At 37.7% G+C, this 17,748-nt stretch overlaps 1 protein-coding gene across 1 annotated transcript in view; it reads right to left on the minus strand.

Moving 5' to 3' along the window:
* The window catches only part of ARMT1 (acidic residue methyltransferase 1), a gene marked incomplete at both ends in the record, with an annotated part of 52,026 nt that overhangs the window by 11,498 nt on the left and 22,780 nt on the right, over positions 1 to 17,748 (minus strand). Inside the window, 3 exons of the mRNA XM_080341964.1 lie at positions 4,774 to 5,091; positions 12,775 to 12,960; positions 14,635 to 14,779. Of these exons, the coding sequence (XP_080198090.1) occupies positions 4,774 to 5,091; positions 12,775 to 12,960; positions 14,635 to 14,779 (649 nt within the window). The remainder of the gene's footprint in view (positions 1 to 4,773; positions 5,092 to 12,774; positions 12,961 to 14,634; positions 14,780 to 17,748) is intronic.

Consider the following 17,748-nt stretch of genomic DNA (forward strand, 5'->3'; position numbering starts at 1 on the left):
TACTGAAAGACAGTTCTACCCAAAAAGTTGCTTGCTTCCCTCTTTCCCTCTCTTTTCTTCTTATTGTCATATAATTATTTGGTTATAGAATTAATTATATTGTATTTGTAAGTCAGTGTTCAGACGCTCATTCCCAACCAGTCTCTTCATTTTAAGCATCTGTTTGCCTCCTGTTAAAACAATGAACACACAATAAGCACACAAAACTCCCATTAATTTTAATGTCACAAAAAGATTTCCAACTTAGACCACAATTAAATACAAACAGTAGTTTGCACCCAACCAGCCTAAAAAGCACTAAGAAATTACTGCTGCTAATACAGTGGAATAGAACACCAAACAATAACAAAACTGCAAGAACCCACAGACACATTTGATGCTTTTCTGCATCACATATCACCCAGCAGGGAAAAAAAAGAAAAAAATCTGTCAGTAAGCGGTGCCCACAGAGACGCGCTGCTGCCGAGAACCCAGAGCCCTTCACCAGGCTGCAGGGCGGCTCTGGGCACTGCCGAGCCATGTGGGGCTTTCATGAGCTTCAAATGAACACAAGAAGGTGAGGGATCACACCACAGAAGGTGAGGCCATAAAACCACCAAGCTGTCAATTTATCATCCAGAACATCCTGGAGTAACCTTAGGGACAATCAACAACTTAAGGATTTCCTAAAACAGAGTTGTACGCTTATTACCCACCCATGCCTGTGTCCAGAGACTTAAAAACGCTGCATTTTTGGTCCTGCACCTCTGACCTCCATGATTTCCTCTGCCAACCACTTGTGAAGCTTGATCCACCAGACTGCAAAAAACCCACCTCTTGCTTCTTATTTTAATGTGGACACCAGATAATTTCAAATGAAGACCTTTCAGTCCTTGTGTTACAAGGTGTTGCAAATACTCCTTTCCAGAGGCAGCTCCTATCTTGGGGACAGCAGGCTTCATCCCTGCTGCAATTAAATAACCCTCAGTAAAATCTTCCTGAACTTTATTTTTCTCTTGTGCTAAGCTTTTATTTTTTCTCTTGTGCTAAGAAAAGGGCATGTGCAAACACCAGGCCCAGCTCCACAGCACACCAGAACAGAAACCAGGCTACAGTGATGCTGTCAGTTCCCTCAACAACCCGAAGATCACATAGATGGGCACATGGAGGATTTAGGATTGAGTGTAAATAAACAGTGTGTAGGATAACGTTACAAGGACCTTCACATCACAGCAGCAACGTTTTTCCCCCTTTTACAACAAAATAACTAAATATTCTCATCTTGGTATTACTTTGACAAACAATAAGATATATTGTTCTGGTTTGGTAAGATGTTATCTTGAACTTCCATTGCTTTGTATGTACCCATACACACACACATGTGCACCTAGTGTAAAGTTTTTTCTCAAGATCTCTACTGGCTGAAAAGCATTAAAGCTGCCACATCTCTTATCAAGGTACTTATAAACTTGTATTTTGCTTTACTGCATTGCACTCACTGTCCCAAGCTGAAAAGCTCTTTTCTATTGAATCTTTCCTTGCATGGAAGACTCTAGACACTCTCATGGCTCTTCCCAGTACTTTTGAATTTGTGCGTACTACTCAGAATGCAACAGACATGGATTTATACAGTGTCATAATTATTGTTTTCATTTTGTTCTCAACATTTTTTTGATAATTTCTCACATTCTGGTTGGTTGGGGTTTTCTTGGTCAGCCCTAGGACAATACATATTTTACTCTGCTTTTAATTTCCCAAATTATTTTCCACTCAATTCTTTTGTTTGGAAGAATAAAGTGGATAAATCCCTGAAACTAAATATGCATTTATGACACTGCCATAATAATCCTTAAGAAACATGAACAAAAGGAGATTTTTAATGGGAGCAGTAGTCAAGCCTAATTAATTTTGGCATTAAAGAGCCTGTATATCAACATGCAATGGGAAAAACTAATAAAATTAAGACAATCTACAATCAGATCAGCTGTTCCCATCCCAGGTCAGATAGGCAGGTAATCAAGAAAAACAGTTTTAATTGTATGAAATTAATCTGCTGCAACAGAACTGTAACAAAATTTGTCAAAGAGAAAGAACTTGAACCGGGAGACCTCCTAGCTCTAGACAATTAACATTTTTCTTGAGTAACTGCTAGCAAGCATACATATCCTAGCACCGACGTTACATCAAAATCCTGGAAATTCACCCAGAGATGCAATAGGAATCTGATCAACACATATATACCAACGTGTATATTCCTTACAAATGGAACCTTAGAAAATGTTTGTTTTAATTCTGATTTGTATCAAGAAAAGCAGTTCACTGTAAAACTTCCTTTTGATTAAAAGTCTATGTTCTATTAGAAACAGATGCATAGGTGCATAAAATTGGTGCATTTTAGCTTAGTTATTTCAAAGCCCTTAATCTTAATGTAGAAACCCTTCTGAGAATAGATGCCAGCACTGCTTTCATAATATCGTTCACTTTGGGGCAATGCAAATGTTTTTTTTCAAATGAGTCATAGCGGTAAAATATTAAAGCTTCATTGCTTAAAATGCTCAGCAAACAGTGATCCACATTTCCTCATCCAGCTACAATGACCAAATTCACCAAGCAATGTTAAATTTAAAGCTAATATTTATGGTTCAGGAAACTGAACCACAAGCTGTTTGTTTTTTGTTTGTTTGCTTATAAAGGACTAGCATTTTGGAGGAGTATTGCTAGAAGTATAGCAGACAATTGCTGAATGCTATGCTAAACATACCTGCCAGAGCTCCTCTATCGAAATAAACCAACAAAAGCTGACAACTATAAGACCAGTATCTTATTTCCAAAGCATAGATTTAGGCAGCAGCAAACTGGAGCTGATATAGGCTCTGTCTTAGTAAGAAAGGTTTCCTTGTAGCACATGTATTTAATATTGATAGCAACAGTACTGAAAAAAAAAATCTCCATCCTCAGACCCCTAAAAACATTTAAAAAGGTGTTATTTTACATTGCAAAAGTCAATAGGTCTTTCTTGGGGCAAGGAAGGGACAGAGAGAGGTTAGAGCATGGCACCTAAATAAATTAACACTGTTAGGGAAAACTACCCATTTTCCTGAACTTCAGTTTCTTTACCTCTAAAATAAGAATAAACACGTCTTCACACACACACACACACACAAAAAAAAAAAAAAAAAGTTGATTATTGTATTTTTACAATTGGAAAAACAGTAACATTCCTCTCAAGCCTCTGGAAATGTCACATCTGCAACAAAATAGAGACCAAGTTTGAATCTTCCTGAAAGCTCCCTGTCTGCAGGATGATCAAGTGGGCAACCCAGCAAGTAAAGCTAATAAGAACTGAAATAAGCAGCACACACTATGCATGTATTGATGTATATTCACAAAGAGTCCAACAGCTGCTCAATGTAGTACACAAATGGCCTTAACCGTAACTGAGTCTTGCAAAAGCAGCAGGTCACCTAAAAGCATTCCCAGGACCAAAACCTTTTTACTGAATTGCTACCAATCAACTTAGATTTCCCTTTCTCAGCAGTTCTCAAAATAATCAACATCTCAACAGAGTGTACTGCACACCAAAACACCAAATAATACAAACACACATGCACATAATAGTCTCATTAGACTTAAATCTGAAAGCATTTTGCTTATGGAATACTATATGACATATGGCAAAACTGTAAAGAGCTTCTATATTAAAAGGTTGCTGCCACACTTCCACTTCAGTGGATCACTTTCAAATGTTAATAATTTTTACAATGCTTGTTTTCATTGGAATTTGGCATACTGACTCTCAAACTAAGGTATAAGGGAGCTGTTTTATGGGTTTAAAAAAAAAAAAATATTTAATCAAAATACACAGGGATATATTCAAAAGCTATTTCTAATCTTGGACAGGATACAAAACCATTTGCTAACATACAAACAAACAAAAAAAACCAAACAAACAAACAACTATCACCTCAGCAGGAGATGCTAGAATCCTCAAGTCTGGCAAGGACAGAGAAGTTGTTTTTCAATGGCTCAGTTAAAACAGCTTTTGATTTAGTGTGCAGCTTTTAATTGAATAATAGTCCTTACTGAAAAAAATAGTATATGCCCATGTAAGCAAGTGAGAAACTTCAGTGCAGTGTCAGGATCCTGCCAGTGCTCAAACCGTATTCTGGCTCACCTTCCTCCTGAGCTGTCCCTTCCCTACCTGTACATGCAAAAACCACCAGCCAAAGCACCTCCAGCCAGAGCATTAGAATTCCCAGCTGCCTTCCTCTTGCCCTTCTCCTGCATGGTGAACAGTTACAGTTTCAACAGTGTTTAGGTGTAAAAATACTTTTTTCTTTTTAGGTGCATGTTTAGAGTATTGGAGGGGAAAAAGTTAGCTGGGGCAACTCATCAATTATATCTGCTTTGATAAACAAGTCAGTCCTTGAAGTCACTATTGTAGCAGCACATCCACACTTGTTCATATGTTCCGCTAAATCACTGTGACCATGCAGCCATTTTTGATGGCCACTTAAGTGGCACTGAAACCAAATTTCAGTGTCTTAACTGAAGGAGCATTCCATGTCTTTTCTTGTTAACAGCATCTATTATTAATTTCATTTCTGACCTCTTCCTACTTAATAAAACATAGATGCTTTTCACCTCTTATGTCAAATGAATGGAAAACAAAAGGTTTCTGTAATTTCAAAATGTAAGCAGAACGAATCAACACTCTAACAGATGAATAAAATGAAAAAGAATCCGAACAGAATAAATACACACATTGGGTGAGTGCAGTAGTTGCTGACTTACTATTTCTTTACCCTCCTCTTCGCAATTTATTTCCTGGATCCTCTCCAAAATAGCCTTCTCAGAAGGTTTAACTATTGCAGATCTTCTGCTGAGTAGGGCAGCAATTTGCTCTTTAAAAGCCACTAAAGAGCTCTGAGCAATCCTGGCCTCCTTTCTGCTGCTCTTCAAGCTTCCATCCAGCTCACTGGAAGATTTCTTCAGATTGTGCAGTTCCTGCTTTGAGGCGTCCAGATCTTTCTGGTTATCAGTCAGTTTATCTTGGAGGTTTCTGATCTCCATCTCCAAACTCTCTTTCCTTATTATAGCACTGTCGAGATCCTAAAATACACGAAAGATTAAACCAGGCTTTTGTAACTTGTCATAGCCCCTCCTCTCCACGCACAAAGCAGGGAATGACTCAGAAGCCGGTACTGCAGATGGAGATATTAGGACCCATATTGCTCATATATGCTCAACATCCAGGAGAACTCCCACTGAAATTAATGAAAGCCCAAAGCCTGCTGCAGCCACACTACAGACTAACCTCTTGCAATGGCCTGCAAGAAGTAATACATTAATAAAATCTGCAGGTAAACAAGAAGCATTTTTTAATTGTAAAACTATTGATACCTTATTTTTTCATTCAGATAATATGAGTTGGAAAACAAACAGTGAACAACATGTAACACAAGTAAAGTAAAAGTACTACACCACAGAGTGGTGGAAGGGACCTACAATGATCATCTATTCCAACTGCCAAAATAATACACACAAACTCTTTGAATATACTGCTAAGAGCAGAATTAGAGGTGATCTCCAAGATGCGCTTACCTGGGTGTGACAATAAGTCCTGAAATTATTTATACACAGAAATGGGGACTGGGGGACCAAACAAACAAACAAAAAATTATGTTAAGACAGCATAAGAGAAGGTGCAAATGCTTGAATATCAATTTCACCTCAAAGAAGAAATTCTTAAATTGTGAAGCACTCAGAAAAGAAACCAAATAGGGCATTATTCTGAGCTATGTCATCTTCTGAAGAAAGCAAAATCCTTATTACCATAAGGCTGAATTTGCCAGAGGAATAAAAGAAAGTCAATGAAGAGCTGTTTCTTTCTGCAGAGCTGACAACTGTCTCTATCTGCTTCAGTCATCTTGCGAACCTCTTTCCTTTCCCCAAAATACCAACATCAAGCGTGCTTACACATTCGTACACTAGAATAAAATTTGCAGTGAGACCAACTAAAAGTACAGCAAAGACTAAGTTTTCATTCCTTAGGGTATTATCTAATTGATAGGAAAATTTGGGAACTAAAATTACTTCACAAGAGACACAAAATTATGCCAGAGAATGGCGTATTTATAGAGAGTGAGGGAATTTCTCTGAAAGTTTCAGTTGTTTAGTAGAGGCTCTGTAAGGGGATTGATATCAACTAAGATTATGTACATTGGAGTTAAAGAATTGTTCCTGGAGCAGCTGTGAATACAGTGACCACTCGGGTCTCTCAGGGTCTACATGTGCTTGCTGTATAGCATAGTATGTAATTTGTATTAATGGAATACATGCCAGTCAAGGAGTATTTATGTAGATCAGCAGCGAGGATGGATTAAAAAAAGAGTTTGGGAGACATCCATAGCAATGAAATATAAATATACGATACTAAAAATACTAACATTTTAGAATAGCTTCAAAAGGGCAAACATATGAACACATAAATGAAAACAAACCAAAACAAACCCTGTCATTTAGGAAATTATTTGTTGCTACCCCTTTCTAAAGTAATTGTAGAACTCTCTCGGAAACAAATGTTGGCATGATTCCTTGCCATTTTCTCTTTTTTATTCTAAAAAGTCCTATTAATAGAAAATTCCCACCTATGTTCAAAATTACATTATGGTAATTACAGCAAAGAACAGAGTGTTTTATTTCAATTACAGTTTTCAGCACTGTGTATTTTTCCTTTCAGAAAGGTAGTGCAAAAGTACTTTGCCAGTACCAGGGAGCTTACCTAATTACAATCTTGTTTCAAACTGTGAACATCTGCAAACACACACAGTTCAATGAAAAGATCAAAGCATAAAATAAAGAACTGCAAGCCTGTTGATGCCCAACCCTCCCCCCTAACAAAAATAACCCAAACAAACAAACCAAAAAAACCACCCAACACACACAACCACAAAACCCAACCAATTTACAGAATGAAAAGCTGCAAAACTCAAAACATTAAAATTCTGAACAATTTTCACTGAAACCTCTCTTGAATGGAGATCATTTACACGGGATAGCTTCAGCAAGGTCAGCCTGAACGCTGAACAGTATCTGGAAATGTAGGGACTGTGACACATGAAAGTGGTATCCCAAGCACAAGCAAATCCCTAAGAGCCTAAGTGATCAGTGCAGGCAAATAAAACAATTTCCACACCAGAAGACTGAAAAGATAGAACTGCAGCGGCTCATAGTTTCTCTTTGACTCCTCAACATGTATGGCTAACATCCCATGGCTCTGAATTATATGAAGGTTTCCGTATGCAGGTTGTAGGCTCAAAAAAGCTGCCCAGCACCGACACAAAAGAAATTTTGAATATGGGAATAATTACAGAAATTGATGTTCAAAGAAAACAGAATTAGATGTTAGGTGGATTTACCCAGGGCAGACTGTGTCAATGACTGACGGTTAGACACAAGAGGTGTGGCAGATCTACCATGGCCATGCTCACCTGCAGACGTAGAAAGCACCACCAAAGGTTCTTAAACTACCTGAAACCATAGCAAAAGGGCTCATACAACACAGTGTTGCACTTAAAGTGACCCTCACTGGGGCCGGGAGGCAGCCTCCCCACACTCACCTGCTGGCACCCCACCTGCACGAGGACATAGGAGCACCTAGAGCTCTGCACAAGACAGTGGCAAGGCCTCCCCCTCAGGAGAAATCCTGTGTTCAACATTAGGTCAGCTGCATTCACAGAGAATGAGTTCAACTGCAACAGGTGGGGAAAATTACTCCTGTCTTTTAAGCGGAGAAAGAGAGGGACTCTTCTGTAAGGAATGGCTAAAAGAGCTGTATTTAACACTGCAGAACTAAGTGAAGGAGGTATGAACACATTAAAGAGGCAGACAAATGAAAGAGAGGATCAAGAAGGGATAAGATCTTTGAAGTAATAATATATATAAATACATGTCCTCACTGTTGATCTCAGTATTTACAATGCATTTTTTAAAAGCAGTGATAACTCTTCCTTAATATACTATATTCTTTCACATTTCTCAATATTTCAACTAGCATGTCCTATACACATATAAGGTCTGTTGGTCTGTCATTTCATCCAATAATCATTTTTTTTTTTAAAGTGGATACTAATCAAATTAGCCACTATTTCTGAGGCAGTTTTAGGTGTCAATCACATACTAATAATTAATGTGTTTCAACTTGGAATTTCTGTAGAATGTCTGAGTGAACACTACTTAGTCCAAAGTGATTCAGGTGTTCAAACTCAGTTTTCTGGAGATTTTAATTACCTCCTCTATTTTTGGTCAAAATTCAGTAACAATGACAGGGCCATCTTCTAAAGGGCTTTCCTCAGATTTTGTGTGAAACATTCATGCTATATCATATAGCAGCAGCTGTTAACAGAAAGATGCAACCTTTGAATCAGGAAGCCCCAGAATGATGAAAGCTCAGAGGATATGTGGCCAAAAGTATTTCTGTCTGCTTGCTCACACTCAAGCTACTGACCACTCTCACAGCTCAGACAACAGGTATTTGGCCTGACGTAGCAGATCCCTACATAATTGCTGTCCTTCACCAGCATCTATCACTCTACAACCCCTGCCACAATGACAAGTCCACCTCCTCCATTTTATATCTTGGAGCTGCCATGTGTTAACCAATGCCCTTGTTACCCTCCCAGAGGAAACGTTGGGATTTTGGGCTTTCATCTGTCTTGAAGAGCAGATTATTTATGTTAAATAAAATGAGAGAGGTTTTAGACCAGAGAAGGATATTTGAACTTATATCATCATTATTAATACTGGTACCTCAATCAGCGTCAGGCTTTCAACATACTGAGTCAATTAAACACACATAGAAAAAAAAATCCCACACATTACATTAACAGTAATAATAAGGTATAAAAGGGAAGGAACTATCTTCCAGATCAATTCTTATACTAGCTGTATCTCCAGTTACCACTGTTATACCACAAGGACTCCAAATTAGCCTGCTCATGTCTCCTGTCTTCTCCGATAATTCAACCTGGAAATATTTGTGATGTCTGCTGAAATCTGTCCCTAATATGTACTTTCTTAATTAGATCCTATAAACAACAACAAAAAAATCACGTTCTAACTGAGAAAGTCATTGCTTTATTTATCTATTGGGGCAAAAAAACCCTTAAAACCATTTGGTTGTGCCTCCTACAATCAAAGTGATTGGGTATATTCAAAATGTAGGCACTTTTCTCAAGTTTAGACAATTTCCTTAAACAGTAAGTTTATCTTTTAATTAACTCTGCATTTAATTATGTTTTCACACAATCAAGTTTGTTAAATTTATACTGATTAGGTGCTACTTATCTAAGTTTTATTCATTAATAACATAATTTAATGCAAGTCAGCATTGAATACTGAAGAGTATTTTAATGGTTAATTTTACACCACTAGTATATGCAGATATATTAGTATTAATTAAAATTGCTTGACTATATCTCAAATCTATTCTTTAAAGACATTGTATGGTGCACATCTTTGGAAAACAGATGTTTAAACTAACACTTCAGAGGGAAACACAAATATTTCCAGGTTGAATCATCAGCAAAGATATGAAACAGAACAAGCCAGTTTACTAGTTCTTGTGGTTCATCAATGGCAATACTCTGTGAAAGGCAAATCACCTGGAAGAAGAATATATGCATATTCTTCTATACCTTAAATAAATGTCATATAGGAATTTATTAAATGTTAGAAAGAAATTTGGTTAGGACAAATAAGACATTTTATGAAGACCTACATTCTCAAAGAATGTCATAATTCTATAATTACGATTATCATAATCAATAATCACTGTTTGGGCATACAGAAGGAAGGAACAGATATTCTGATTCTCAGTCTAGAAATCTGGGCAGCGTTTAAAAATTATTTTGCATCAAATGCAAATCTGATATCCAGCATTGCCAGAATAAAGGTATGCACAATATTTACAGAATTCCAGAAACAAGCTCTTGCAATATTTGGTCAAAAATGTGAGAAGTTCAGAATTCTTAAAGAAAAGTCAATAAAAACAGCTTGATGAGTTGCTATTTTTACTTATATTAGTTTTGAGTTTGTATTAGTTTCTCTTGGTTGCTGTTTGATATGATGCAGTGAGGCTAAGAGGGGAACAGATAAGATTATCATTCACTTGCTAATGCTTCTCAAATGAAAACCAGCTAACTGCAACAAATACTCAAGTATCAAATGTACTAAAGAACATTCTGAATTATTCTCATATATTAACCTTATAACTTGCTAAAATATTGCTTGAATGTAACTACGCTGGCTTTCATTTTCTACATCAAGAATTTCAGAATCTATGATCTGTTTAATCAATCATTAGACAGCTGCCTCATCCTGGGACACAAGGAAAGGCACCTAGTCAAGAGAGGGAGTTCAGAGAAATCCCGAGTGAGGAGCAGGAGTAAAGAGTTACCCAGTGAGAGACACCAGCAGTGATTCAGAGAGGTGGCAGGGAACAGTGCCACGGCTGAGCTTTGCTGGAGGAGACTGACAGAACTGTCTGATGGCCTCTTAGAGACTCGGGAAGAATTCTGAGAGAAAACCAGGGGAAATGGGCCACCATCTCAATCTGTAATACAGAAAATGACCAAAATGTTTGGCCCTGGGACCTTCAGGCAAGCACAGGCAAGAGTCACTCGTGCTCAGTCTCTGCTGGATAAACTCTGCTTCAGGCAATTGCATTCATTAAAGACCATAAAACAGTCCAGGAACAAGCCGCTGTGTGTGGGCGTGTTCTCTGGCATGGGAACGATATGGATTTTCACTTGCCACTTTCACAGGGAAACACATCACAAGTGCACCTCTGTTCATGTGCTTATTTAAACTGCACAGCAAAGTATATGACAAAGTCAACCCAACTTTATACCACCAATGCTTTTCCCGTAGCCTAATAAGACACCCGCGTCAAGGGAACAGAGGATGCCATACATCCTCCTTTAGATGTGTGGATATAAAGCATTTTTGGTTTTTTTACTTATGTTTTGAATACTGAATGTCTTAACATGCTTTTGTGAACACAAAACCTTCTGAACAGAATCTACAAGCATTCGCAACCTCTAGGTAAGCCCTGATGGCAAACCCTTAATTTGAAAGGCAATTCTAATAATTTTGCAATACATTTCTATAGAATAGGTTAAATAAATTATGTATTTGGTATCTGCACAATAATCATAGGAAAATATTTTTCATACAACTAGATCAACTTTGGAAATATTTTGGCAGTCAGAGTAAACTTGCAAAACACGTTACAAATGAAGTCCTCATCTTGGTTTAAAACACCTGATTCTGGCTTAATTAGTAAGCAACCTACACTCCTGTACTGGAAGTGAAGTATGAGAAGAAAATGTTCTCAAAAAGGACCTGTTGAAGTTTTGGTACAGGTTCTCTCTCAGTCCCACTTAAGTCTTAGAAAATTTTACACAGCTTGGTGAGAAGTATTTTCAGCAGTAAGTAAAATTTATAACCCTTGTGGTACTTCACATTTATCTTCCCTACAACAAATTCTTTCTTCTCCAGAGCATGCTGTCGGCTATTTCTCATGTCCTAAGTATTTAGCCTGCAAGCAAATCAGAACACTTTATCCTTTAAAGTGTACGCTGGTGATCTTCTGTTGAGGAAAACAGTAATGCCAGGGAGGTGGGGAAAATGTTCTATTACATTTGCAAACTTACTTGCACAAGCTTGATTTTTGTTAAAAACTTCTACAAAGTCAGTCACACACAGCTCAGCTACATATTTAAAAGTCTAAGTTTCTTTCTCATTTTTTTCTTATTCCTAGCCATCAACTTTAACCACACTGCTCTAGTACCTGCAGGAAATTTCATTATGGTTTTAGTAAACTGCTCCCTTTCCATGTTTATCGCTCAAAGTACAAAGGAAAACTGTTACAGAAGCTCACTTTGCTTGTCCATCCTTTGTACTGTACAAAAACTCTTAACAGTGAGTTCTCCTGGAGGAATTAAATCCTTAAATCACAACCTTTTCCAAATCATACCTAGGCTAATTTCATGAATACTTGACTTAGAACTTAACTTGAATTTCTCATTTCAGCATCATTCCTGCTGCATGGATTTCCTCTATGGACTCCCCACAGCAAAACTGTGCTTTCCTGCAAGAGTCATCCTACTGCCTATAACTTCTGGGGCATGAGTCAGTTGAATATTTACAGTTAGGAAATGCAAGTTTATAAGATAGTGAAACAAGATAGTATAGGGTGTCTGGAAGCCAAGACACTTTACTTTCAGTTCCAAAAGAATAGTATGCTATCATTTCCTTTCAATTCCTCCTTAGAATTTTTAAAGAAACTGAGTAGAAGAATCCTCAGGAAATGTGTAGTATCACATCAGTATTCTTTAAAAGAGCATTTTTCCATTGTTCTATGTTTGTGCCTCAGATATGCTCATTAACACCCTATGTTTGCGCTGCTCTAAAAAATGTCTGTTTGTGCAAGCACAGTAAAGGCTACAACAATACAAAGAAAGCAAAAATATAAATTTGCAAGCATTATCGGAATACATCAAATCTAAATCAGACCTATTTTAAACAATATTATTGCTTAGCCTCCAGATATTCTCAAGCTTTTAAAAAGTTGAGAATAACCTTAGAAAAACGTCTTTTTTCGGAAAGACCCTAATCACCAAAAATCTTTCAGAAACATTTTTCCTCATACAATTCCTATTGAAAAGTAGTTCGAAATTTCAGGAAAGCATTTGAATACTAGATAATCATACACATCATGTAATTACGTACCTTACTAAGTTTTTCCATGTTTTGATAGTATCCTGCTGCCTTTTGCTGCTCTTTGCTCACTTCTGAAACAAGCCTCATGATAGTTTCTCTACTAGCTTTGGACTCCATCTCATGGACATTTGTTGCTTCTTGAAGAGCAGCAACTTGGTCTTTTAGGGTCAGATTTTCTTTACGTATTTCAGAAACCTAAAGAAATAATTCAAATATTAGTAACTTTTCAAAGAACTTAAAATTGCATATATCCCTCCCAGTATACCTGCTGCTAATCATCCCAATAAATATATAGTGTTTCTGGTAACCCCCAGGTCAGATTTATAATTGCACTCTACTACTCCTTCCTAAAAAGAGTAGAAAGACAATTAAAATGAGAACTATATTCTCACTAGAAACCCACATCTTAGTGTAATGTGGTTCAGATTTACTCCCATGCAGTCTCTATGATCTGTTAAACAGGTGGAGAACAACTGTCGCTGCATATCTGTGCATGACACGAAACGGGTCAGAAGATGAAAACAGATCATTTAGCTAACTTCATGTGAAAAGCAGACCATTTCCGCTTGGCTTGTTAAAATTTATGCCTCTCATTTGGAACACGAAACTGAAAGCCACATTTTATGCTTGAAAGCTCTTAGGCATGGGGAGATTTGAGTTAGTAACAGCTATTTCATAAGCGTATTCCAGAACAAGGCCAAATACCTGGTGGGCTGCTGTTCTGAGCAGTCAACACCCTGGAAAAAGGGAGTCATTTCCAGGAGGACTCTAGGGCTGTTTTAGTACATTACTCTGTTTCCAAGAAGTAGAACAGATGAATGCAGGCACTTCAAGGAGTGCATAAGGTAAAAAAATGTACCCTGACTCCTAAAGGCAAGATGTTTTTTAAGACTAAGCCAGACCAGTTCTGTCTTAAATAAAATCATAAGGTGGAAAAGAAGCTAAATAGATGCGCCGTGACCCCAAATAGAAAAATGAGTTGCTAAGTTTTCCTAATGTTCACAATTTTCAGCACAAATTAGATTTCCCAAATAGACTTATTACTTAATTGTTAAGACAAGACATCAACGTATACTTTTTTTTAACTCCAGATATTACCTTAAATTAAAGAATGTAAGAGTTACAACTTAGTACAATAATCTTTGCCCCTAATGACAACTAGCCAATTTTCGTTAGAATATTTATTACAATTTCAATTTTCTTGTAATAAATCACTGTGATACGTACCAAGATAATCTTAATTTATTAAGTATTCCTTACAACCAGGACTCTTCTAATAATATTAATATAATGAAACAGAATTTCAAAAAAAAAACCTCATGAAAAAAATCAGGGATAGCAAAGACTAGATGAACATGAGAAAAATCCATTAAATTCGGATAAATTGTCCTCTAGCAGCATCAATAAAAGTTAAAAGAGTATATGAACAGTTTTCCTTTCCTAAATGGAAGCTTAGTTTTTAGAACTTCAGAAGTATTCTGAAGAGAAATAATAAAGTTTTATGAATAAGTCTCAAAACCACCACACAATTATTTGCAGTGTTTTGTTACAGGGCATAGTTAAGGTTGTTTTAGCGTATGCCATTTCAGATACTTCTACTTAATGGTAAGTCTGCTTGAAATAAGTATTAAGATATAGAGGTACAGTTTACATGTCACGTAGTGACTCTCAGTGTCAATGTTTTCAGGAAAGCTTTAAGTATCTAATCAGGGCTGTTCTTGGGAACTACAGGTTGATACAAAAATGGCCGAATATGGGGGGGAAGGGGGGAAGTCTTTCTTAAGTTATAGCACTGTCTGCAAATCACTATTAAACACAAAGATTCCTGTCTTCATCATTTGCTTCATTTCTTGGCCTATACTTAATCACCTTTGATGTTAAATATTCCTGTGGTTTCTCTTTTTCTCTGATGTCTGTGTCTAAGAATCCAGAAAGCTGTGTAAGGAACTCTTCGTACTTTCTGCTGATTTTGGAAGCTTGAGTCATGCTTTCTTCACACTGATTCAAATATTTACTAAACAGACAGGGAAAAAAATACACATCAGGATGAATGTTCTCTGAAACAGAATTCTAGATAAAAGACATTATCCTGAGATTATTGCTAGCTTCTGCATACCACAAAATGAATTTTTAAAGTCACATATCTGTTATTTAATACATATAACTTCTGTTGTTGACTTGTGTGTAAACATTTCTTCATCTTTGTTTTTGATTAGCACTTTAAAGTATCCTACGAATCTATGATTCCAACCTCATTCTCGGTACAAGATTTCCATAAAACACAAGAATCAAGTACCATCAATAAACAGTGCCCTCAAGAAACTAGAAATGGAGGCTGCAAGCAAAAGCTTAGGAAAAGTAAGGGGGAAGAGAGTGATCAAATTATAGTAAAAATATGCTAAAAGCAGTTCACATCCCCTCTCTCTCGAATGAATCTGATGTCACCAATGAACAGAATCCAGGGAAAGAGAAGCCTCTCTGGACTTATGGAAGTGTAGGACACCCAGAGTACCTATGAAGGGAAGTTGACTAGCAGAAGCAGAGATGGGAGACACCACTTTACTGTACCTCCAGTCTTCTGAAGCATAACACTACACATGAAGGCAAAGGAAGGAAAAAAAGTGCAGACTAGAGTCAGGCTGAAGAAAACCATTAGCAAAGAAAATTACACGGGACTACCACAAAAGTATGAAAAAAAGGCAACTTTTTAATCATCAATTTCGTCACTCTCAAAAGGTGCCTATCATCCAGATATGTATCTCACATGAAGCATCTCTTATCAGCCTTTACAGCAGGTATTGGTTTGTAAATGCTCTGTAAGAACAAACAACCAAATAACAGCAGACAGTTTAACTCACTGGCATAAATGTGGTTACACATCTCCCTTGCCAAGGTCAGAGACAAGTCCAGCAGACAAGCATTGCAACGGTCTGCACAGGTAGCAAATGTATAGATCTAAACCTTGCTCACAATGCTGCAATGCTGAGCATTACCTCTGAAAAACTACAAAGAAACAGCTTAACAAAAATAAACAACCAAACCAAGCTCAAAATGACCAGTAGTGTAATCCAAATATCAACTCCCATACCTCTCAGATAACACCCATTAGAGAGGTACTCAGCAGTAGTAAAAATACAGTGCAAGAAACAAAACTATTGAGCTTCCAGTTGAGAAACAAGGTACTTTCTAAAGCAAGTCCTTCACAAAGATTTGAACACTAGAATAGAATGAGATGTGATATATCACCAAACAGCTGTCTAGATCAAATATTGTATTGAAACCCATTTGCTTATGAAAGCATAGCACTATTCCCAGCTTTCAAGGTGGGCATGCTAGACATTTCTGGACTCAGAAGAGACTGGATAATGGCCTCAGACACATGGTGTGAACTGTGGGGTTGTCATATGCAGGGACAGGAGTTGGACTCAATGATCCTTGTGGGTCCCTTCCAACTCAGGACATTCTATGATTCATTCTTTCCCATTTCTGATTTCTTCCTCTCTAGGCTGGCAATCAAACAGACAACAGAGCATCATTCCATAATCAAAAAGCAACATGAGACTCTTATGGGAAACACACAGTGATTGTGAACACAGTGTGGTAAATGGCTGTAAGTCACTAAGCAAAACAGATGGTCCATGAAAAAATTTACGATGTTGCCTTAGGAGGGAGACCAGCACAGTTATTGACAATACTACAAAGTGGAAGAGAGTGGAAGAATAACAGAGGGGAATGGAAAACATTAATTACTGCTCTGAACAGGATAAGAATGGTTCTATGCACAGCACACACCAGGAGCCTAAAGAGCTCTGCCTTCTACAGCAGGTGCTGGCCCTCAGAAAATAAGTGCCTCACAGTTTCCTCACCTCGATTGCCCCAGAAAAACTAAGCTGTGAGATGGTCGCTAATATGCTGTGCCAAGGAGAGGCATGTCAGAAACAAAAAGGCATAAGGCTTGAGACATACCATACATGCATGTCTGTATGTTAGAATATTGTATCGGATCGACCGCCGACCCCGCAAACTGCTCCGTGGCTCTGAAAAATTGAGGCACATCACACACAGAGCCATGCCTGCTTCTAAAAATAAAACATCTGAAGTACAAAGCACATACTTGACAACTCTAGGCATAACCTAATTACCTCCAGTAGGGCCCTAAAAGGTGTGAGGTGTGAGCACCTAGAAAATAGGCAATCAGATACAAAAAAGAAGAATGCAACTCTTTCACAGTTTTGCTAGCTCTTCAGAACTAATGAGCAAAGAGAAGAGGAGGGAAAAGGGGGGGGGGGGGGGGGGAAGCTTTTCACAGTTCAGGCTCTAAAAATACCTTGGCAATAGACCTGTTGAGTAGAAAAGCACCATTTTCAACAGGAGAGATGTACATCTTGGAAACCAACCACAGAAATCATTAAACATTTTTTTCTATATCCCTATTCTGTATTTCTAGGTATAGAATGTAAATGTGCATTTCATGCCTCCTGGTTTGCTCTTCACTTTTAGTAGTAGTTTTCAGTGAAAATCTTTCTTGAATACCGCAGCGGATGCCTAATTAGGACTAGTCATGTGCCACATACTACTAAAGTGGTTAGGCTGAGCAACTAAAGTTCACCAAGTCAATACATTGACTAGTATTAAGTGGCACATGTAACCATTAGCTGAAGATGAGGAAAAGCTTTGAAAGAACACACTGTAGATTCATAATCAGGCCTTCCAAAAGAGCAGGCTCACCCTCTGTTTGTCCCTTTCCTTTTGCCAGCACTCCAGGTGCAAAGCAAACTGGAGCTAGGATTGGTAGAGCTGGAAATCAAGCTTTGCTCACTTCCCTCTGGGAGTAGTTCCCTGGTCCCAGTTCACCGTGCAGAAACACAAACAGAACTGTTGACACAAGTGTCATGGAGAAAACACAGCAGCCAGGACCACACTGGGAGACACAGCACAGCTTTGTGCCACATAAAATTGATCATATCCTTGCAACAATAGGCT

The sequence above is a fragment of the Nesoenas mayeri genome (assembly GCF_963082525.1).
Source record: "Nesoenas mayeri genome assembly, chromosome: 3".
Lineage (NCBI taxonomy): Eukaryota > Metazoa > Chordata > Aves > Columbiformes > Columbidae > Nesoenas > Nesoenas mayeri.